The sequence below is a fragment of the Scatophagus argus genome, chromosome 23 (genome assembly GCF_020382885.2).
Source record: "Scatophagus argus isolate fScaArg1 chromosome 23, fScaArg1.pri, whole genome shotgun sequence".
NCBI lineage: Eukaryota > Metazoa > Chordata > Actinopteri > Scatophagidae > Scatophagus > Scatophagus argus.
This window is the reverse complement of record NC_058515.1, coordinates 5,548,158-5,570,850: the sequence shown is the minus strand read 5'-3', so window position 1 is coordinate 5,570,850 and position 22,693 is coordinate 5,548,158. Positions and strand designations below refer to the sequence as shown.

General features: G+C 41.3%; 1 protein-coding gene across 4 annotated transcripts; it reads right to left on the bottom strand.

Moving 5' to 3' along the window:
* Window positions 1-226: 226 nt before the first annotated feature.
* Window positions 227-19,709, bottom strand: hspa12b (heat shock protein 12B). Of its 4 annotated transcripts, XM_046380565.1 has the most exons (16): window positions 19,037-19,709; window positions 18,444-18,483; window positions 15,715-15,812; window positions 13,243-13,306; window positions 12,700-12,782; window positions 11,843-11,967; window positions 11,576-11,762; window positions 11,093-11,197; window positions 10,751-10,867; window positions 8,197-8,374; window positions 5,105-5,191; window positions 3,826-3,930; window positions 3,486-3,744; window positions 3,240-3,343; window positions 2,125-2,315; window positions 227-2,052 (listed from the first exon to the last, which is right to left on the bottom strand). In XM_046380565.1, the coding sequence occupies exons 1-16, from the start codon at window positions 19,037-19,039 to the stop codon at window positions 1,564-1,566; spliced, it is 2,235 nt and encodes a 744-aa protein (XP_046236521.1). In that variant the 5' UTR covers window positions 19,040-19,709; the 3' UTR covers window positions 227-1,563. The 4 variants fall into 4 exon arrangements, with proteins under 4 accessions (XP_046236521.1, XP_046236524.1, XP_046236523.1 ...); XM_046380568.1 differs by lacking the exon at window positions 15,715-15,812; XM_046380567.1 differs by lacking the exons at window positions 18,444-18,483; window positions 19,037-19,709 and adding an exon at window positions 16,011-16,670.
* Window positions 19,710-22,693: the final 2,984 nt, after the last annotated feature.

Below are 22,693 nucleotides of genomic sequence, written 5' to 3'. Positions count from 1 at the left end.
TTTCTCATACGTGTGTTATTTTAAACTTCTGGTTAGACACACAAACAGTGTGTCAGTATATCAGCGGCAGGTGTACTGTGTCAGAAGCTGTGTGTTTTCTTGTAATAGGAAACGTAAAGCATGGTGTTGCTATGGAAAATATGTATTTATTCTAATAATAATATATGGCCATGGACCAACCTGCAGAGTTAAAAAGAAATTGAAAAGGAACTCAAACAAGGTTAGGTTTACATGTTGAACAGGTTCTTCTTCATCTTTGTTACTTTAAGCAAACAAAAACATGAATACACTTTATTACAGCATACACAACGTAAGCTGGCTTTAATGTGACAGTGCGATGTCTAAAGGTGGGAAGCCAGTCGTTTTATTTTTTGGATGCATGTGGTATTTGGTGCCGACACCACCTCACTAAGTCAGCTTTTCCCAGAGTTTTGAAACTGCATTTAGCCGGTCTCTCTGACTTGATGGAGTTTAGTCAGTTCACGTGGTGATAGCTCGGCCAATATGGAACATCAATTGCATTTTAACATATATGGTTTAGTGAAGACAACCAAGGCGACTCGCCAGAGAAAGACTGGGATATGTGGTTGAAAGCAGTGGGAACAGCTGATAAGACGAACTTGATTTTTACATCAAACATGAAAGATTGGTTTCTGGTCAAATTACGAGTCTCCTGACAGATGAGGTTGGTCTGAAGTTCCAGGTTTTGTATGCATGGGAGGAATAATCTAGAAAATACACAGATAAAGCTTTTCCTGATTTGCAAAGGAAAGAAAAAATGTCCTGAACTGCTAAACACTACCGATTCTGAACTCTACACCTGAATGTGAATGAATTTGAACGAAAGAAACATGCAAATGCTGCAATAACGCTGCCAGTCCTTCCTTGTGTGTTTTGATGCATCCTGAGAGCTTTTATCTTCCAAGATGATTGTCAGCTTGTAGTTCAGTCTTTTCACCACTGGGTGAGGCACAATCACAGTCACTTCGGGGAAACAAAGCTGCAGTACAGGTAGTTGTATCGATGTTCATAAATGCATAGTAAAATAAGATTTAAATAAGGACCAGAACTTTTAAGCTATACCTATGTAATCATTTTATGAGGCAAAACACAGTCTTCATAACGAGCAATTAATACGAGTGAGTTTTACTCTAGGTAGTATAACGCGTTGTGTAGAGTCTGTCTAGGTGACGACATTGTGTGTAAAAGTTGAAATTTTCCTCTGGCAGGTTGAAGGTATTTGCTTCAACTGCATTCAGCCCCCAGCTTGCTTTAGCTTTTAAAGAGTTCACACAAGTGTTCCTCTAAATATTCTCGCAGCACATGGTGTGACAGGATGACGAATCTTCCGAAGCCATAAGGCAGACAAATTAAAGATTTTTGTTTTATTTTTTTAAAAGTATAAATGTGTGAGGGCTGAAGAGAATGTTCCTCTCAATATCTACTTTAAGGAGTAAATGTCTGAATTACATTGCCCACTCCCAAAGTACCGATTTTTCTAAAATTATCATCCCTAGAATCAGTTATTTTTCTGTTTTCCTCCAATCCCCTTCCTGCTCCCCCTCAGTTGGACAGGAAGTCTATGGAAGCCCGGACGGAGCGGTTAGACATGACGTCAACAGCTGTGACTTTGATCTCCGTGTCTCCAAACTGCATGGTTGCTCGGATCTCCCTCCTCTCCGGGCCTCCTCCTCCTCCTCCTCCTCCTCCTACTCCTCCCACTGCTCCTGGGACCGGTAACGGTTCTGGTAGGTCTAAAGTTATTGTTCCGCACTTCCTGACTCCGGGGTCAGAGATGTACGTGACGTCGTCTGTCGCGCTGCAGTAAATGTTGATGATGATCTTGCGCTGGCCCGAACGAGCCGGTGTGTAGCTCCGTCTTACGACCTCACCCAGAGCCACTGACTGGTCAACAGAGACGAAGCGGTCAAGGATGTCGGTGCACCATTCTCGGCCTTCCTTGATGAGGAGTTTGTCACGAGGGTGGCGTCCCTCCACAAACCGGTTTAAGACGCCAACGCCGTAGGTCAAGGGGCATCGACGCACTCTGACCTGTGAGAGAGAGGTCGTCAGAACATTTGGCAAGAGATACTCTAGCATGAACAAGAACTCCAGAGGACTCACCACAGTGGGATCCAGGCCGAAGAGCACGGCACCCTTCAGTATGGTCAGTCCAACGTCATGGGGGATGATGATGCGACACGTCCGCCCCAGCACTCTCTGGACCGCTTTCTGCAGCATGGGCGACTCGGCAAAACCACCAACCAGGAAGAGGAAACGCACACCTCGCACCTCCGGCTTTAACATCAGCTCCTCTGTCAGGGGAGAAATAAAGGAGGGAGAGCTTTAAAATAATTTCACTTCACTGGAGTGAATGAGAAAAGTGTTTGTTTTTGTGTTCATGTGAGAAGTTCTGGACAACAAAGAAGTGAAGAAGAGAGAGAGGGAAGCAGAAGGAATGGATAGTGATATAGTAATCTCTACTTCTTTTCCATCAGCTACACTTTACTTTAATTTGATACTTGTAAAACCCATTCTTGCATCTCAATCTTTGTCTTATGGTGACCCAACAAAAGGGTAGCGAAGCTGAAAACCAGCCCTCCCGGTTTTGAACGTACCACTGGAATGATTTAAAACTACATTTTTCTGCCTTAAATCTTTCTTGACAAGGCTAAAAAAAACAATGAAGTCTCATCTAGAATGAGGATATAAAGAAATCCATTATGCCTAAAGTTTGTTTAATTTGGTGTTTGCTGTTATTGAACATTAAGACGTGTCATGTGACACAGCAAGTAGATCATTTAATGGACAGTTATGGCAACTTGTCGTACCGTGTGGTCACAGGTTTGGACAAACCCAATTCCCATCCATGTAAGTTAGTAAAGTTTTGCCTCACTCTCTCTGCTCTCATCGACCTTGTTTCCAGCAGCAGCAGCAGATAGCTCCAAAAACTCACTGTACCCACCCAGCACCAAAAGAACCCACCAGCTTAGTGGAGCACTTAGCAGCTAAAGAGCCTATTTAATGTATTCATTTTAAGCAACTGTTTGCTAACAAGTCAGTTACATTGCCTTTTGGCCCCTCCAAGAGGCCAAAAAATCCTCTTATACCCATAAACCTTCATTCAAAGTTGTCATTTTTAGGTACGTTTGTGTACATTTTGCTAGTAGCTGCTGTATGCGTCTGTATGAATGAATGAATCTGGCAGTATGTACTACACGTCCTGTGCGTGACCTCACCGATGTGTTTAACAATATTGATGATGGTGGGCTGGAAGAGCTCGTTCATGGCTTCCTGTGTCAGCCGCAGCATCCCCTGAGAAGACCACTTCACTATGTTCATACTGGCACACACACACACACACACACACACACACACACAGGGGAGAGTTTGCATCTTCACTGTTACAGATACATCAAATCAGTCCATTGTTTAACCAAACTGCTCGCACACAAACACACACAGCTCTCCCAACATGCACTCACTTGCTCCTCCTCAGGGCGGCCTCCACACTCTGCCCCCTGTGTCTCTTGTAATAGTCGATGAAAGAGAAAGGCAGGGAGATGTTGAGGGCGTTGGCCCTGCCTGGCGCCGCCGTCCGTTTCCTCGCCTCGAAAGCGATGGTGAGGTCTACCCAGGCTGCCGGGCGCTTGGCTTTGAAGCTCTGGATGAAGTCCTCGCCAAAGATCTGGCAGAGCATAGCTTCAAAGGCCAGGTCGACTCCGACAGCACCGTGTGGACCGCCTGGAAGATAAACTACAGCTCTGGAATCTGCAGGATTCATTTGGTTGTTTTTGTGTTTTAGAAGTTTGTGAAAATTTGTACCTGAAGCCTTGTAGAGCTCTTTAAGTGTTCCCTGCGGCTGCTCGATCTGGTGGACTGTCAGGTCAACTGTTCCTCCTCCACAGTCTGCAACAATATACCTGTCACCTGAAAAAAACAAAAAAACAACAAAAAAAAAAAAGCATAAGCACTCAATTTTAATACCTGCAGTGCCGTGGAAACATGTAGTCTTTCTATGTAATCTGTTATTTTTGATAAACCAGAAAGACTTGCTTATCAGTTTGATTTCAGTGCCAGGAAATGCTTTACAGTACAATAAGAACATGATGGAGGAGGAAATTGCGGATAGATAATGTATCATCATTTCTGTTTAAACGCAACGTTCCCAGCTTGCCTGTGCGTGTGTGTATTCCCCTGCAGCTCTTCGACCAGCAGACCCTCAAACACAAACAACCTCCAGGCATCTGTGATTGCTGCGCTCCATCTGTGAGTGTGTGTGTGTGTGCGCGTTCGTGCACGCGTGTGTTTATGATATGTCGAAATGATAAGAGCCTTAGAGTTTAGCTGACCACACTCCCAAAAATGAGTACGAGTGACTGAGAAAGAGGGGGGAAAAAAAATACAAGCAAATAAAGTGAACTAAAATGAGAAATTAGGTGAAGGATGAGAGGAGAAAAATGCAAGAGGAGAACAGAACAGGGTTTCTACTCCTTTAGGTTTATTTATTTATTTATTTATTTTACAGTGCAGAGGGAGAGTCCCATGGGTTGGGTCCTTCCTGTGTGTGGACAGGAAAGGGAGCAGAAAGGGTCAGAAGTGGCGCATGGCTCCTCAGATTGTTGTCATGGCTCAATAGAAAGAAAAGGCTGGGTGTAAAACCAGAAAACCTTTGTGAGTTTGACTGTCCCTTCGAGGGATTTTATCATCCCAGGCCGAACCTGACGCTGTGGGTTGCACATTTTGTGGTAGCGAAGAGCAGTTGTGTTTGGTAGTTTAGTGCGACAGGATGGAAAATGGTTGGCTCCTTTTAAAATTTTGATTTGAAAATATTAAAACCCTGCACTTGTAAAATGAGGGTTTTTTTTTTTTTTTTTTTAGAAAAAACAAAAAAACAAACAAGTGCATGCAGAAGGAGGTCATGATATGCAGGAAGGAAAGATCCAAATCTGATGTTAAGTGGAGAGAAGGTGTGTCTGCTTCTCACAGTCAGTCTGCAGGGGTTAAAGGTCAAAATCATCAATGTCATGTCTCCAGCATGTGGGATCTATCTGTCTCTCTCTCTCTCAAACACACACACACACACACACACACACAGCCTTACCAGTCTGTAGCTCTGACCACAGCTCTCCGGTTCCACTCTCCACCAGGAAGGTCCTGCTGTGTCTGGATCGCCTCAGCTGCTCCCTCGCTGCAACAAACACACACGAAGCTAAATAAAGCTAAATACACGCAAGCAGGCAACACGCTTCACTTTTTATGTCTTTGATATTTGGATGTGATCTCTGCCGCACACGTGCATCATTAAATTAGTTCAAAAAGTATGGCTCCTTCTCTCTGTGTTCAGGTGAAATGTTACCTTACTTTAGTTTGATTGGTAAGCTGAATAATTAAGGTGTAAGCAGTGTTTTGACTTTACTTATGATCAACAAGGAGTGATGACTCTTTTTAGATTACCTGCAAACGTCTTCATTCATGTATCTTTTGAGAGTGATGGTCAAATGTCATATTTACTAAACACAATGACATTTAGAGAGAAATTTTGTACTTTAGAGATACATTTTTGGCAGTTTCCAGTTTTCATTTTACCCTGTGTTTAAATAATGCTCAGTGCAGAGTGATTTAAAAACATGAATATGCTCACTTTCAACCTAATGCAAATGAAAGTTTTTAATTTATAAAAAAAAAAGATGTGACCGAGTTTCATAACCCGTGAGGTCATGACATTTACCCAATGAGACGTATGAAGTTGTTCAATATACGCAAAACAAGAAAAACATACCAAAACCAGTCGTCGTGTTTTGTCACGACAGGGGCAATTAGCTGGAAATGAAGAACACTCTCACATTTTCTCCTAAGAGTATGGATGGCGGCCAACAAAAACACTACACACTCAAACACAGCTGACAAAAATACAAAACACCCGACAGCCTGTTTGACAGAGCAGACACACTTTTGCACCTCAATACGTGAAAGTGAACCCATGAAACGAGACCTAATGGCTTTAAGAAGGGAAATAATCACAGCTCAAAGAAGGAGGATCTTTGAAGAAGTAGTATTTTTGTCTCTAAGGGGAAACTGAGGTCCTGATGTAAACCTGTGTGTCATAATTCACAAATTTGACTGTCTGAAGTGAAGAGTTTGCATAATTCAGGTCGTAGTGGTTTTGACAAGGCTCCCTCAAAGCCCATGAATACTACACACCACAATTAGAATACGAAGAGGGTAAACTAGATTTGTGGTGATGATAAGAAAAAGGAAAGAAAGAACTGAAAAGAAAAGAGTGATTGCCTATACTTATTGAAAAACAATGACTACACTGTCTTGAAAGTGAGTGCAGTTGTTTTAAGGCCCTGGATGATGCAGGAGGTAACATGCGTGCGTCTATGTGCGTGTGTCTTTGTATGGGGGTGACGAATGAAATGCAAGTCTGGAAACCATTTGTAACTATTTGAACCAGCAGAAAAGAAAATGTGAGTGTGTTTTGTGTGTGTGTGTGTGTGTGTGTGAGTGTGTGTGCACACATATGTGTAAGTTAATGACTCCCTGGTGCTATCTTTGGAGATGAAATGAGGTGGAAGAAAAAGCTAAAGATAGCAAAAACCACGGCTGCAATGCCAAGCATGAGCGTGTAAATACTGTATGTGTGTTTGTGTTGTGGTTCGCGTCTGCAGAGTTCTCACAAAGAGTGTGACTCGACAAAAGAAATTCCACAAGGGAGTAAATGCTAAAGAGATAGAGGAAACAGAAAGAAAAATGAATGTGAGTAAAGGAGAGGGAGAATGACAGGCCAGGAGGGGGTGAGATCATAGTCTTACTGCACCTTGTTCCAATTACAATATCCTGTGCTGAGTGTGTGTCTTTGTGTGTGTGAATGTGTGTGTGTCACTGACTGGATATGTATGAGTGGGCCTGTGCAGGGGATTTTGGACTGCATGTTTGTTCGCTGAATTATGCATCAGTCTCCCTTTTCCCAGCCTCAAAATCGCCCTCTCCCCGCAATTTAGCAGCGTGGCTCAGGAAGTATTTTTCCCCCCTTTGAAAATGTTATTCTCAGGCTCCACTAGTCCATATTTTTACATTAACAATGGGTCAAATGTGCAATGTGAAAGGAGTTGCATGAAATCCAAACACCACAGAGAGTTATGCAGTTCCCCTCAGCTCTGTGGAGTGTCGATAAACCCACTGCACACAAGCAGCCCGCCACCAAATGACAGATACAGAGTGGAGCATTCAGCATCTAATGAGCCACATATTTCCTTCATGGGTGGAGACCAAAACAGAGCCACAAGGTGAATGAGTATTGAACTGGATTATCTGGATATCCAGAAACTCACCTTTAAATGAATACCAATATCTCTCCGTATCTTCTAGATGTGTAAATAGGCAACTTTATACGTTCATCAAACTTTATAGTGTGATAATACGTCAGTGTTTACAGTTTGCTGTGTTGCCTCCAAGCGCTATAAAGTAAAGCGAAGTAAAAGCCAGGCTCAAATTAGAGCTGTAGCAAATTAAAAATGCTTCCTCAATGCAATGGTAAACAGAAGTATGTGCCATAGTTGATCTAGTCATCCAAATTGTTTTAGCCTGAAAGTGAAATGATTTGAAGTACTCACCTTTAGTACCACACATGACACACTTTTAAGCACATTTCCCTGTTGGGGTCATAGTTAGCTTAAGTTTAATCAAAACAACTGGATATTCTGTAACACAGCTTCTCATCTTTTGTACTGATGATTGGACCACAGGAGTTTCCATACTATTTTGCCAGTTATATAATATTGTCTATACAGAAAATCAACCCTGGATGCCTGTAATAACACAGTATGCAATATCCCCCACATGCACACACACACACACACACACGCATACATACTCACACACATACCAAGTTGTCCAAAGTTATGAGGCACAACCACAAGCAGTAATCTGAAGTAATCAGTAATCAGTGTCCTCAGTGTTGTCTCTTTCACTCACTCACTCACACACACACACACACACACAAACAAACGCAGTTCTTTGCAAAACCCACAATCCCCAAGTGAAGTGAAACAGCAACGTTTCCAGGAACACAGTGTGGTTTCACGCTAATGACAATGTCTACAACAAGACACTCACAGAGAAAGAAGTATACACACACACCACAAACACACATACATATACACACACACACCCACACACACTCTCCACTACCTTGTCTGAAGCTGGAGTCGAAGGGCCCAGACCCATCCAGATCAAGGCCATTTGTGATTGGCTGCAAGCTCAGGTCGATCACCTGGTGGAGGCGGAGCTTCCGACAGTATATAGACGCAGCTTCAGGTTCCAGAGCGATGAGGAGCTGCTCAGGACTGTCGGGAGACACTAGACCAGCCTGGAGGAGAAAAGAAGTGAAAGATTTAAGAGCAGAATGTTATGGTTCTGCAGTGTTCTTGGCTTACTGAGACACTAAAGGGACAGAGGAAGTTAGACATATTCAAAGAAAAAGCAGTTCTCAAAAATTCATCATCCTTTTAGACATGCATGGAGATGTCCCCTGAACCAATTACTTCTAAATAAATGATATAATCAAAGTCTTATGTTTAATACAATCTGACTCCACTTTTAAAATAATTCCCACAGAAGACAACACTTGTTGAAGCTGCTGTTTAAGCCGCCCCCCCCCCCACCATGTATCCTGCTCAGTGGACTGAAACTTTGCAGAGCAGTCATGCGTCACGCCCACGTCCCCTTTGAAGACGAGCACTGTGAATATGCTGGCACCATGCCTCAGAGCTGCTATGTCTTCTGCACATCAAACAACAACAACAACAAAAAAATGATTTACTTCACCAAAGAATGAGGGACAGCAAAAAAGAAGACGAGCTTCTAATAATGAACCTTGTAAACATCATAAAGTAATGCAGGAAGTGATGATAAAACCAACCTGTTTTCTAATTTCCTTGGCTCGTAAAAAGTTACATAATAACCACAACTGACCATCAAAGTGGAGACGGTGGTTTCTCTTTGCCACAGCGATGTAATTAGTTTACAGTTAGGTCATATTGGACAAACTACCAAAACAACAAAGTGTCTTAATGTTAGAAAAGGCATCAGAAACACATTGCCTGGAAATTCAATTGGGTAATTGTATGTATATGCTGGGTAGAGTAAAAGGACACACATCAACCTCTGGGTCTTTAAGTCTGTTTATTCTTTGTAATGACACTCGCTGATAGGCCTCAAAGACTTTGGTGCATGTAGGCCTACCTATGATAAGGTCCATTAGGAGAGGATAAGAGAGTTGGTGCATAAGCATTGGTGGGGTGGCTGGAAAGATGTGTGTGTGTGTGTGTGTGTGCATGTGTAGGGCGGTGGTCTGGACACCACTTCCTGTGTTTGTACACCGGTCTCCCTCATTGTTCAATTCTGGTGACATCATCACCAGCAGGAAACACACACACCCTGACAGCCTCAAGCTGAGAGCCAGCGCAAGGGTGTGTGTATGTGTATATATCAATGTGCACGTGAAAGTGTGTATGCTTTAGACTATTTATGTACAGACCTGCATGAGTGAAGGGCAGATGAGAGATAACGGTTAACAAATTGGTGTGAGCGCGTGTGCACGTGTGTGTGTGTGTGAAAAATGAGAACACTGAGTATGGGAATGAGGAAAGCATGACATTAAAAGTATAAGGTATTACAGTTATGTAATGCACAAGTACACACTCACTCTCTCTCAAACACACACACACACACACATCCATTCTCATTGGTGTGCTCTGTGATTGGACCTCCTGTATTCCTGTCCATGTACGCTCACTTCCTACAAGTCATTGTGACACGAGCTGGAGTGTGTGTGTTGGTGGGAAGACATACAACGGGAATAGAGGCAAAAGTGCAGCGTTGTAAGTGTGTGTGAGCATGTGTGTGTGTGTGTGTGTGAGCAGCAAATGATCCTCTGTGGGAACACGAATCAAGACAGCCTTTATCTCATGTTTTATATGGTGCTATTCTTTCCATCTCCCTACTTGTATCTCTGTCTCACACACACAGACACACACGGTCTGCTGTCATTCTCAGTTTATTTACAATTGTATGTTTGAAGCATACAGCATGGAACTGTTATAGCTACAGTAATATACTTGCAGCCAGTGATTTATAAACTTTTATTGTTTAATCAAAACCATGAACCTCCATAAGCCTCAACTTTTCATGCAAGAAAAACACCCTTGACTTAAGCCTTTTGAAAATGTATTTTTATTAATGTATTTAGTTATTTTAAATTGGGGAACTTATGTTACAGCAGCAGAAAAATGCAGGAATTTTATCAACCCTTAAAGCAACAAACCTATAACGGTTCATGTACATTATACGTATATGTGCATGGGTGGATGAATGGTCTCTTTTTTAGTTGCAGGATAGTTTCTGTGTGTGTGTGTGTGTGTGTGTGTGTGGCTGCGTATTCCTGTAGTTGTGGGGAAAAAAATCTATTTACAAAGTCACATTGTGAGGATGCACATTATTTATGGGGACAAAATGCAAGCGCCCATAATGTAAATCATTAAATATTAGGGTGGAGACTTGCTTTAAGGTTAGGTTGAGATAAGAGTTAGGTGTAATGTTTATTGTTATGGTTAGGTGGTGGTTAAGCTTCCTGGAAATTAAAGTAAGTCTATGTAATGTCCCCAAAAGTGATGGAAACACAACTGTGTGTGTGTGTGTGTGTGTGTGTGTGTGTGTGTGTGTGTGTGTGTTTGCGTGTTCCTACCAGGTATGCAGCCTCTCTCATGAACTGTTTGGCAGGTTGTCTCCACACAGCGGGGACAGTGATTACCCATCTGATCTCCTCTCCCTCCAGTACAGATGATGACTGGTCCTTCACTTCCTAAAACAAAAATCAACGCACTCAAAACAGAACTTGAGACATGAGCCTCTGTCACGCACAAGACTTGTGTGTGGCAAAGCTCTTTTTGAGCTACAGTAGAGAGAAACACCTCGGCTTGCAAAGCAAATGTTTTTTCATATAAGATGTTTCTCAAAAAAAACCCACACGTTAAATTGATGCATAAACTGTACTGTGATCACAAAGTGCGGGAGCTTGAAAGCGCACCTTTAGAGCATGTTCCCTGAAGAAGCGAAGGGCATGGGCAAACACCTCGATGGCCCTGACCCTCCGACCGTTGACCGCTTCCAGCTCTGTCTCCATGGTCAGGTCCTGCAGTAAACACAGCCGCACATGATGAAACCCTGCTACAGGAACAAGTCATCTTTCTCATGCTTAAAGCCTTAAGTGGGTACTGAGTTTTAGTTACAATTCCCACCAGGCAACTCACTAGTGTTTCTTCTTTAGACAGCCATGTCTCTTGAAGTCAACATCATCAATTAATAGTAGATTTTCTGTTAAATTTTGAATCTCAAGTCTACATCATCAGGGTTCTTGCTTCAGACCTGACAAAGGGTTACAGAATATGTAACACTGCTGTTCTTACCGGTTGAGTCGTCCCTCTCATGACCAACAAACATAAATGATGATGCTTAAAACTGTAAATGTCTTTTGGTCACCACCAGTCATCTATTTCTTCACATCACTTACACTTGTGCTGTGGATCTTCATCTTGAACTTATCGAAGTAGAGCCAGTGGCGGGCCTCCTCTGGGTCCAGGTCATGGTAGAAGTCCCGGGCAGCAAACCCAAAACTGTGGAACCGCAAATCAGGAGTCAACAGCAGACACGTTGGGCTCTTCTGATTGGCCACCCCGGGGTCGCCGCCCTCCCAGCGCCTGCGTGGATTTTAGGAAAAATATGTCATGAATAGAAAATAACAGAACTTCAGACAAGACAAGACAGCCCAGACTCTTACTTCATCATGTGTATGGCTTCTGAGTCCTGTGTGAAGCTGAATGCGTAGCCACTGGAGGTTGTCCCAAAGTCTATCGCCACAACCACCGAGAATGGGCAGGCCATCCTAGGTCTGACCTCCACCCTCTGAGAGAGAGAAAGAAAGCCCAAGGGAGAAGGGGATTTGTGTGCATTGAAGCTGATGCTGACAGAAAAACAACTCTTCATAATAACTTATGTGCCCTTGTGGTGTGGCCCACAAGATGAAGCCAAGCAACTTTGCCAAATCTTTGACGTCTGCTCTCATGCTGCCATGAAGTTTATATTTTGTTTTTAGTGAAATATTTCAACAGCTATTGAATAGATTGCTATGAAATTTGGTACAGACATTCATGTCCCCCTCAAGATGACTTGTAAAAACCTTAGCTTTTCTATCTATCTCCAACATTAGGTTAAAATTTTAATATTCCCAATACTTCATGACTAAATTTCTTTCAGAACTGATATTCCCATTCCCTCCTTCAGCATCACTGTCACAATGCGAATGGGCTAACGTGGAAAAGAAGCACAAGTGGAATTTAAATCAATGCCTTTTTTCATTCCCAATGCTCTTGTTTTCTTCACTCTTCCTTTAGCAGTACTTGTAAGAGTTGGAGCCAAGTTACTACCACAGATTGTAGTCTTTATTTGGGTACTTGTTTTAATTCTACTCTCCTCACTTTAAACTGTGAGTGTAAGTGTTATTACAAACCACTAACAACAGTGAGACATGGATGTGGGTTTACAGGTTGTGTTGAAGGGCTCTATATAAAGAAAATAAGTAGAAAGAGGAAAGGGTGTGTAGGAATGTCTGTGGTGAATGTGTGCGTAGTTACTTACCGGTGAGGGTGAGGGTGTGAGGGGTGTGATGCTGCAGTCATTTCTAACAGTGCCTGGCGACGAAGGGGCTGATAAATTATCACCTGGGAATTAATGGAGAAGAGAAGGAGTACTGTAACAATATACAGTGGTGGCTGACAGTTAAAATCTCATTATGTTTCAGCACTGGAAAATGAACAGATTACCCCAAAAAAAATCGGTGTGTTTGAGGTGATATGGAACCGTGGGAAAAATGCCTGTCATCAACTGCTGATACTAATAAACATGTGCACATGCAGAAAAGACCTTATTTTTCACTGTGGAGATGATAAGGCGTAAAGACACCTGACCTGAAACTCCAAAGATATGAGATTGAATATTTCTATTGAAATGGAATGGCTAGAATGTCACTGGAATCTAATATAAGTAATTTTCCCAAGTGGGAGAAGGACATGGAAAGGTCAACATGTTCATGCTCCAAAAGATAAAGAGACAGAAGTGAGTCATTCTGACCACGTTGCCATAGTAATGAAGCATGTGTTATGAACTGTGTGCCTGTCTCACCGGGTATTTGCAGGCTGTTCGGGTCTGGCTGCACCACGTCAGCCATCTTTACAGGAGCCAGGATCTGCAGAGAAAAAGCACTCATATAATGAGACAAGAATAATTAATGAAAAGTGTTAGAATTCAGTTGGACAGATAACTGTTTCTTGCAATACAATAGGTACATAATCAAATGTTACACGTATAGAAGTATTATAAAGTAAAATACTTAAAATAATAAAGTAGTTTTGACATGTCTAAATATTTTTATTAATTAATTATATTATATTATATTATATATATTATATTTTATTATAATTTTTGCTACCTGCAACAAGCTTTAAACACAACACTGACATAGCATTAGCAAATCCTTTGTTGACATCCAGCAGAAATGAAACAATATTAGCAATTATTTGGTGATGAAATTCGCCACAAATATTCATTCTCTTTTAGCTCCCTTTTTGGTCTCCACCCACTCCTGAGGGAACTATCAAGCTCTTTGGCAGTTAATTGCTTCACAATGTTCATTCGCTAATGGCTAACTTGCTAACTGCTGTTTGAGGCTGGACAGGAAGTGTACAGCAGGTTCAACAGGTTAAAAACAGCCACCTGCTGGGGCTGGAGACAAGGTTGGTGAGAGTGGACCAAAACAGTTCAGTTGTGGATTATAAACCAGAAAAATCTGTTAAAAGACACTAAACGCTCAATAGAGTTGAGGAGATCTGCAAAGTCCAGTGATACTTTTCTGCACATAAAAATATGAATTTTTGCAACTTGAAGTACTTAATTCTAGTGAGTGGACTTTACAGTTGGATGCCATTGTCAGTCATCTTATGTAGTGTATATATAAGCTCAATAAAATGGCAAAAGTGATAGTTCAGTTATGCTGTGCCATGTTGTATTGAAAAATCATTCACTATTCCCTTCAAATTAAAAAATAAACAATAAACTGAGCAGAAAATGAAAAATGAAGACATGAATTCTGTTCCATCAGTACCAGGTATAGAGCACATTTTAAACTAGATTAGATAATAGGGAGTAATTCTGGACACATTTAAGATATTCATCATCCAAGCAGGGGAAGTGAAAAGGACACACCCAACCATCTTTCACAGAAACTGTCATACACTTGAACTTTTAGCTGCAAGCTACTATAACTGTTCAGAGCACAATGAGCAGTTGCATTGGGCTGGAGAAGCTTTTAAATGTATGAATCCCTGCCAAATACCATTTATGTAAATGCCATATGTCTTTGATGTGAGCCAACTGTTTGTCTGTGTTAAACAAATAAATTAATATGTGCACTTCAAAAGTGACACATGACACAAACTGACACATTTTTATGATCACAGTCACAAATGTGACAGATGTGAAAAACTAACTACAGAAGACAAGAGAATGAAAAACATGTGTGCATGAAATATGAGAGAAAGTCATGAAGTAAATCTATGTATATATCTATGTATATATCTATCTCTATATGTAAGTGAGTATTTCATTTGTTTTATTCATGTAATCCCAGTTTGTCCTTATGTTGATTATATGTCCTCCTGCATGCGCATCTGTTTTATGTGTGTGTATGTGTGTGTTGTGTTCATTGATTTGCGCGTGTTTATCTGTATTGTATTGCAGCACGGGGATTCATTGGATCAGTCTGTGAGCCAAGAGCAAACTAAACAGATGAGTGCAATGAGACAAAGATGTGTTTGTTTAAATCTCTTTTTGTGAGTGTGTGTGTGTGTGTGCGCCTGCGTGCTCACGTGTGTGTGAAGGAGAAAGTGAGAGTTAAAGAGACCATCCGTTTGTTTGACACCCTGTCTTTGCATGAAAGCATGCAACATCTGTGTACAAGTCTAAAACACAATGTGCATGTGTGTTCATGTGTCTATCATTGGCGTTCTCTCTCAGCGTCTGTCCTTGCTATTTGATGATAAAACCAGAGAGAGGATGAAACGCCACATCTCTGCCAAGCTTAATCACTCTTGCGCTTACTACTTTCTTTCCTTCATTCTGTTTTTTCCCTCTCATCTCACCATCTCTTCAAGCTCAATGTGCAGTGGACAATTTTCACCCTCTCTGCCCCTCCTTTGTTTTCGTCTCCCTCTCTTTTGAAGACGCACAACTTAAACCTCACAGGGGCTTAGCAGAACAAGCAACTCCAACTCCCCTGAGATGTGTTACATTAGGTGCAGATTGTGCAACATGCTCCGCTTTTATGCACCATTAAAAAATGAGCACTTACTTCAGAAATATATGGAGAAGTTTTGTAAACATTACTAAGTAGTAGTACTTACTGGCAAGACAAGCTAGTAGTGTAGTCTAGTGGTAGCACTGTCTTTGACAGTCAATAACAATTAATGCAAAATAGTGCATCCATGCATAGTTTCTGTAGGACAACTCAAAGGACAATGCAGACAGTGGAAGTTTTAAGTTTCACAAGCTCATATAAAGTGCATTCAAGTATTTTTTTTTCTTTGAATGTTAACTCACCTCTTTGTACGCTTTAGCAACACTACGCCTTTGTCTCTCCTTGCCTCCCCTAAAGTACTTCCAAACTCTGGAAAAATCGGCTGTCCAAAGTTTGCAATCTGCCTCCAGGGAGAGAGATGGAGAGGAGAAGAATAGGAGGGAGATTGTGACTGGATACGAGAGGATGCTTTTCGAGTAATCCCTTGTTCAAAATGTGACACCTCCCAGCTGACTTGTAGCCAGATTCCCCAAAATTGGAATCCCCTAATCAGAAGAGTTCACAATGGGGTGAGATAAATGGAGAAACAAGCTGCAACCTGTTCTTCTTCTTCTTCTTCTTCTGAGAAAATCCCAGCTGTTCCTAATGAGGTTTTGAGTTGGATTTGTAATTCTGTCTCTCTGCAGCCGAACTCACCGCCTCTCTGCTCTGCACAGGAATGTCAGAGAAAAGTGGTGACACACACACACACACACATACTCTCTCTCATACACACACACAAGTTGCAGGAGTGGGAGGGCTATGACAGCACGTAGTGGGGGGAAGGCTGGGGGGATTTACCTCACAGTTTGTGTATGGATGAGCGTTGGAGACTGAGGGTGGAGTATTCCTGAGTTGGCGGAGTATCTCAGATAAGTCATCTTGCCCTCTCTTTCCCCTCCCATTCTTCCATATGTATCCTTCCTCTGTTTAATTATCTCTTCCTGTCTTCCTCTTTTCATCTGATCCTTTCTTCACTTCTCTTCACAGGCTGCTGCTTTTTCTATTCCTTCTTCTTTCTTTGTCTCCTTCCCCTTCTTTGTCTTTACTATGTTTTCCTTTCCTTGTTTCTGTAGCTGCTCCCTTAACCTTTTCATAACATTTATGTATAACTAAAACATCCAGATGTGTTCAGTAAACCTAAAACAAACAATGTACTTCATTCCACTGCCCTAATTTGACTACACTAATTTAGTGTAGTGAAACTGTACATAAGTGCATTTCCCAATATCTGTTTTCTTATGCTGTGTGTGTTTGTGTGTGTGTGTGTGTGTCTGTGGATTTGTAGGCTTTGTGTAAATCTTGAGGTCCACATCGATGCTATGGGGATCTGATTTCTTCCCACTGGAGCTGTGATTGAAAGCATACATTAACCCCCAGCGCTTGCAAACACACACACACACACACACTGAGCCAGCCCCACTCCCAATGGGCAGAGGAAGTGAGACCTCTTGAGTATGTGAAAGAAAAGGCCTCTGGTATATACACACACATCCACATACACTCAGTCTCCTTGTCAGATTTCTAAATCAAATTAGGTTGTATAAGTGTGTGTGTGTGTGTGTGTGTGTGTGTGTGTGTGTGTGTGCGTGTGTGTGTATGTCTGGAAGCCATTACCTGGCATCTCTCCTATTGCTGCCCAAAATCCAAGAGGCCCCATATGGCACAAATAATCCTACTTTCTTTCATTCACTTTATTAACTTTCTTACTGTACTTCTACAATATCTGTCCCTTCTCAGCTTTACATGCAATTTTTCTTCTTTTCTTTCTTTGTCACTTGCTCCAATTAATTTTCTAATGACTAACATTAGCATTCGGGTGGAAGCATTTCAACAGCTTGGCTGATAATTTGGATGTTTGGCAATCAGCTTTGTTCTGATCCTTCATTAGATGTACTATAACACACCAGGGGGCCCTAAGTCAACCTCCATCATCACCCCGAGATGCAAAATTATGAAACGGGACCCGAGTCGGGGTCTAGCTGCGGCCTCACCCTTCTCCTTGGAGGTCCAGACGCAGGAAGCCCAACACAGGAAGTGATGGAGTCAGGTGACAGGAAGGAACCCCTGTGCGGCATTCCTCTCATGAATTCCACATTATTTCTAGGACCCTGGAAGTCCTCGAGCAACGGAAACACACCCATAACATACACATTCAGTCGCGCATGCGAACACACACAGTTCTTCCTCTGGCTCCTCTAAATAGACCACAATGTCAACCACTGTCAGAATGAGAACCTGTTAACTTTCCTCCAGAAAGCATCAAATGCTGCACTGCTGATGCAGAGTCGCATGACAACAGTTTGAGGGATTTATTTACCATATTTGTCAACCGCTGTCTATTAGGCCAAGAATGAACTGTTAAGCTCAAGTTGTGTGATCTTTTGGTCTTTTCAAACATCAGTAATCAATTTTTTGCATAGCCATTGGAAAAAATGTTATTTCTTCCTTTTCTTTTGTCAAGCAGCAGTATTGTAGCTTATAAAGTGGTACTAGTTATACAAGCACACACCCAAATAAATCTCCTTGCACAAGTACTGCATGGCTTTTTGCACAACTTGTCAAGAAAACACATGAGGGCCCCACAGTCTGAGCATGCGAATATAAAACACACAGGGGAAACTTTAGACGTGGAGCAGAAATATCTGTTTGACTCTTGATTTTCTTTAAGGTTTCTGGAACAAATACATAGCAGTAATATATTTAGGTGTTCGCCAAAGTCCTTGCTGAAATCAAACATACTGTGGGCCCGTTGCTTACTGGAGTGTTAACTGCACCCCAGTGGTTAGTGTTAACAGGACCATAACTATAAGGCCTTATGCAAGGCTGGAATATTGAGTTTGTGCAGACAATAATGAAGACAATATTGTACCTCTGAGTGCGTGCTAACGTGCCACTTCCTGTTCATGTGCATGTGAGGGTGTGTTGTGTGTTTTCAGTGTGTGTGTGCAAGAGTACATGTGTCTGTGTAAGTGGCATTGGACAAACTCACCAGTGAAGCCTGGGGTGGGGACGCAGGGCCACAGGAAAGGCTGGAGTAGAAGAAACACACACACACACATTTTAAACATGACTGCCCTGTGACATCAAGTCTGGGCTATTGTGTAATAAAAAAAACGAGAGAGGGAAGGCAAGAGAGAGAGCAACATACAGGAAGGGAGTTTATGATTTATGATTCAATAGCAAAGACAGATGGGTAAAATTTAGTGGATGCTGGAGGAGAGAGGGGGATGTCATGTAACAGCAGTGGGCAGAAGAAAGTAGGGGGAGGCTTTAAAATGGAGTACCTCGTACTTTGTTTGTCAGTAAATAGTGAGTGTGAGAATAGTCAGTATATGTGCTTGTGTGACACAAGTGTGACACTCCTATGAAAATATATACGGTCCAGGGCTGTGTATTCAATCTACAATATGAAGCAACTCAAATCCAACTATCACAAAGTCGTCACTAACTGCTTTTGTCATGTGTGAACAGAGCAGTAACCGCAGTTAAATCCCAGGGTCGTCGAAACATTTGACTAATTTTGGTCTCTGCTTGGTTGCGGCCTCTATGTTGTGTGTGCTGTGGGATCACAAGGAAACTCACCATTCCTGCAGTCCTTTATGAGTTACCCAAGGAGGGTGTCACAGGTCAGTGTGGATAAATCAACTGCAGCTCCCCTCTCGTGCACACAGAGACACACACATACACACACACACACACACAGAGGTTTGAGTTGACAGTCTCAGGACCATCTGGTGTTTTTGAGCACTGATTTAATGTCCCCGTTTCCTTCTCAATCCATATGCACCACGATTCATCTTGCATCCAGCTGAGACAATGCAGAAATAATGTAGCAAGCTGGAAATCCGTTACAGTGACGATTTACGGTGATGTGGAGCTTCTCTGACTGTCTCTCTGACAGAGAGCCCAAACGGTGGTGCAGTGCAAGATATACAGAAGAACATAGGAAGTGATGGTGTCGTTTGTTTCAAAGGCCATTTAATATGAACTTAAACATAAAACAGACATTAATTTGGTGATCTTTGGTGTTACCAAGATCAAATAATATTATTCTCCTGTTCTATGAAATAAAAAAAACTTCCTTCCTGCTTTGTCGCAGTGTTGGTGTGAGTTTAGTGAACTTTTACGGAGAAAAGCATTTAAACATAATAAAACTTCAACTTAAATTTGGATGTACTCATGTATTACTGACAAAAGCAGTTGGTGCAGAAAAGACCATAAAGCCAAAAGATGGCCTGCAGAAAAGCATTAAAGGTAGGTCAACATGAAAATAATGTTTCTGCCAGTGGACACACCACACTGTCCAAGAACCTCATTGTGTGTCACAGTCGCCCTCCACTGTGATTTTCTGGTAATGCAGTGCATCCTCTCGCAGCTCATTTTCACGAGTGAATGAAATAATTGCGTTCGAGAGGATGGCTGGGTTGATCCAAGAGAAAGTTGTAATCACATAGAAGTAATTTCACCTCAGTCACCATAAGGTGTGCAGGACAGGGACTTTTGAAAATGTAACACATGAGGAATGGGTTGCAAAGCTAATGCAGTTCATGGCCTCAGTTATCAGGTGCTGCCAATAAATTAATGGAAATTTGAGAATGCAGCCTTGTAGAAATGGCTAGAAATTTAAAGATCCAATTAACTACTATTTTCACTAAACTAAAATTTCAGCAGAGGGTGTAAAATGTCTACGGTGAGTCTGAACCATTCAGCCCATTTCACTGGCATCATGTCATTCATGCCAAACAATGTTTCTGAGTTGTGTCTCTAAACCTGCGTGATGGAAGGTCAGCTGTGATTTTGGCCTTGATCAAATAGTCATTGAGGCTAAAATAGGCTCTGATACAAGTGAGTTGCAGCTCTGATTTGATAAGTGGATATAACTTTCAGTTTGTTTTATTTATTTATTTATTTTGCTGTCTATTGCATAGTGACACAGCCTGTCTAACAAATGTCCATACTTGGGTCAATTACACTGTCTCATTGTCTCTCATCATGTTGTTTAGTTTTGGCTATGGTTTGCCTTTGCCTTTAGGTTTAAGCTGTATTCTTTAACCAATGGGAGAGCACATCAAGATCAAGATAAACTTCACTTTCCCACATGTGAGAAATTTGCTGGCTCCTCACCAGCACATACAGCCGTATAAATCCATATCATACAAATTATGACAACAAGACAGCAAGCAACCCACAATGACCCTGATACAATAATTCATAACATGGCACCACACGGGTTTTATGTAATCATTTTGTAATGCGTACACAAGTAATAATAAGTCAATAATAAGTCATCAGCACATCATTAAACATGTTAAAATATCCATCCATCCATTTTCTATACCGCTTATCCGTCAGGGTCGCGGGATGTTAAAATATGAATAAATAAATAAATAAATAATAACATCAAGTGCAAAAAAGACAATTGAGATAATAAAAGCTGAGATCAAAAAGTGTCAGTGCAAAGTGAATCATTGTTCAGTGTGTGTTCTGGCTTTATCTGCTATTGTCTTATGGGCAGAGGGATGAATGAATTTTTAAATCTGTTAAGTTTGCGGCAAGGGACTCTAAACCTCCTGCCAGAGGGCAGCTCGCACTCTGTGTACAGAGCATGGGATGGATCACTGGTGATCTTATTGGCTTGTCTTTGAGTAGCCTGTTCATAAATAGCCTGCAGGGATGTCTGTTCTTTGGTACCTGTAATTAATTTTCCAAGCAGTTTGAATCATCCTGAGCAGTTTTGTTTTGGACTGCACAGAGAGGTTACCAGGCCAAGCTGTGATATTGTATCTAATTAAACTCTCAAGAACTGCCTGATAAAAATAATAATAAAAAAAATATCTATATATACATTTTTGATCAACACCATGAACCCTCAGACTACGGAATGCAACTGTTGCTGTATCCTACAACAGAGACTGTCTATGATGGTTTGGTTGTGGATGATCACAGGCCTGTGTATGTGTGTGTATGTGTGTGTGTGTGTGTGTGTGTGTGTGTATCTGTGTCTGTGGGGAGTGGGGTGGTTATATGACGTGCATATGAGCTGTCCTCAAACTTCCTGTTTATAAAATGTGTAATGGCTAAAACGGCGTTGTCTGTACTTCTATCAGTCCAGTGTGCAAACTGAAGTGGATCTAGACAACAGCTGACCTCTGTTTTCACCGGGTTAATCAGAATTTTCTCAAAACGCTTCATTACTACTGTGAAAAACGCAACTGGATGGAAGTTATTATTCTCTTACAGTTTGCTTTTTTGGGGACAGGAATAATAATAGAACTTTTACAGATAGAGGGAACTGATAGGGACTTCTGATATGTGGGACACCAGGCTTTAAACATTTGTTTAAAATGAAAATGAAAATCCTACAAGGTAACACAACTTCTATAATGAAGCATCTATAGTGAGGTATGCACTGTATTAATTAAATGTATAAATAAATAATATTTCTATCTCTCTAAGTAAACGTCCATCTATCTAAATAAATGTATAAATAAATAATGTGTCTATCTAGCTCTATTGAGCAAAGACAGACACAAGACACTGAAACATTGAACCTCTGAAATTTTATAATGGAATGGGTACATTTTGACTACTTTCTGGCTAAAGAACATCAGTCATTACATGAATGAATATTCTCTTACCAGTTTTGAACGTCATCTTTGCCTCGGTTTGTGTTCCTGTTATAAATAGTCTACCTTTTCTGAAACAGAAAATACTCAGTGAAGAAGTGGGTTGATTAACAATATCCACTGCTTTTCTAAAGTTATTTGTGTAATTCTCAAAAGCTCTTTTAACCAGGAAGGATCCATATTAGTTTTTTTTAACTGAACTTCCTTTCCATACAAAGAAACTGAAATCTTAGCACACACTACGACTGCCTATATCGTCTTAATTTATGAGTTCAGTCTTGTTTTGCATTGTGGCCCCTAGAGGTTTTTCACATGATCAGCAGCAGGAGTGTAGCTTTCAGGCTCTTTTGACTCATGACAGTCAATCATCGATAAAAACACAATAATGCATTTATATTTTTCTTGTATCACACAAAATAATCAAGAGGATATGCAATTTGCGGCTAGTTAAGGCTTACCTTATCTTTTTGTGCAGTGGATGATGAACTCTTTATTTATCTAATTGTTGTGAGGCCATTTCAAGAATCTTTTAAGACTATATATTTAAATATTCATCATTCCAGAAGAGAGATGTGACTATAATGTTGACAAATGAGGCACAAGCTGGGGATTT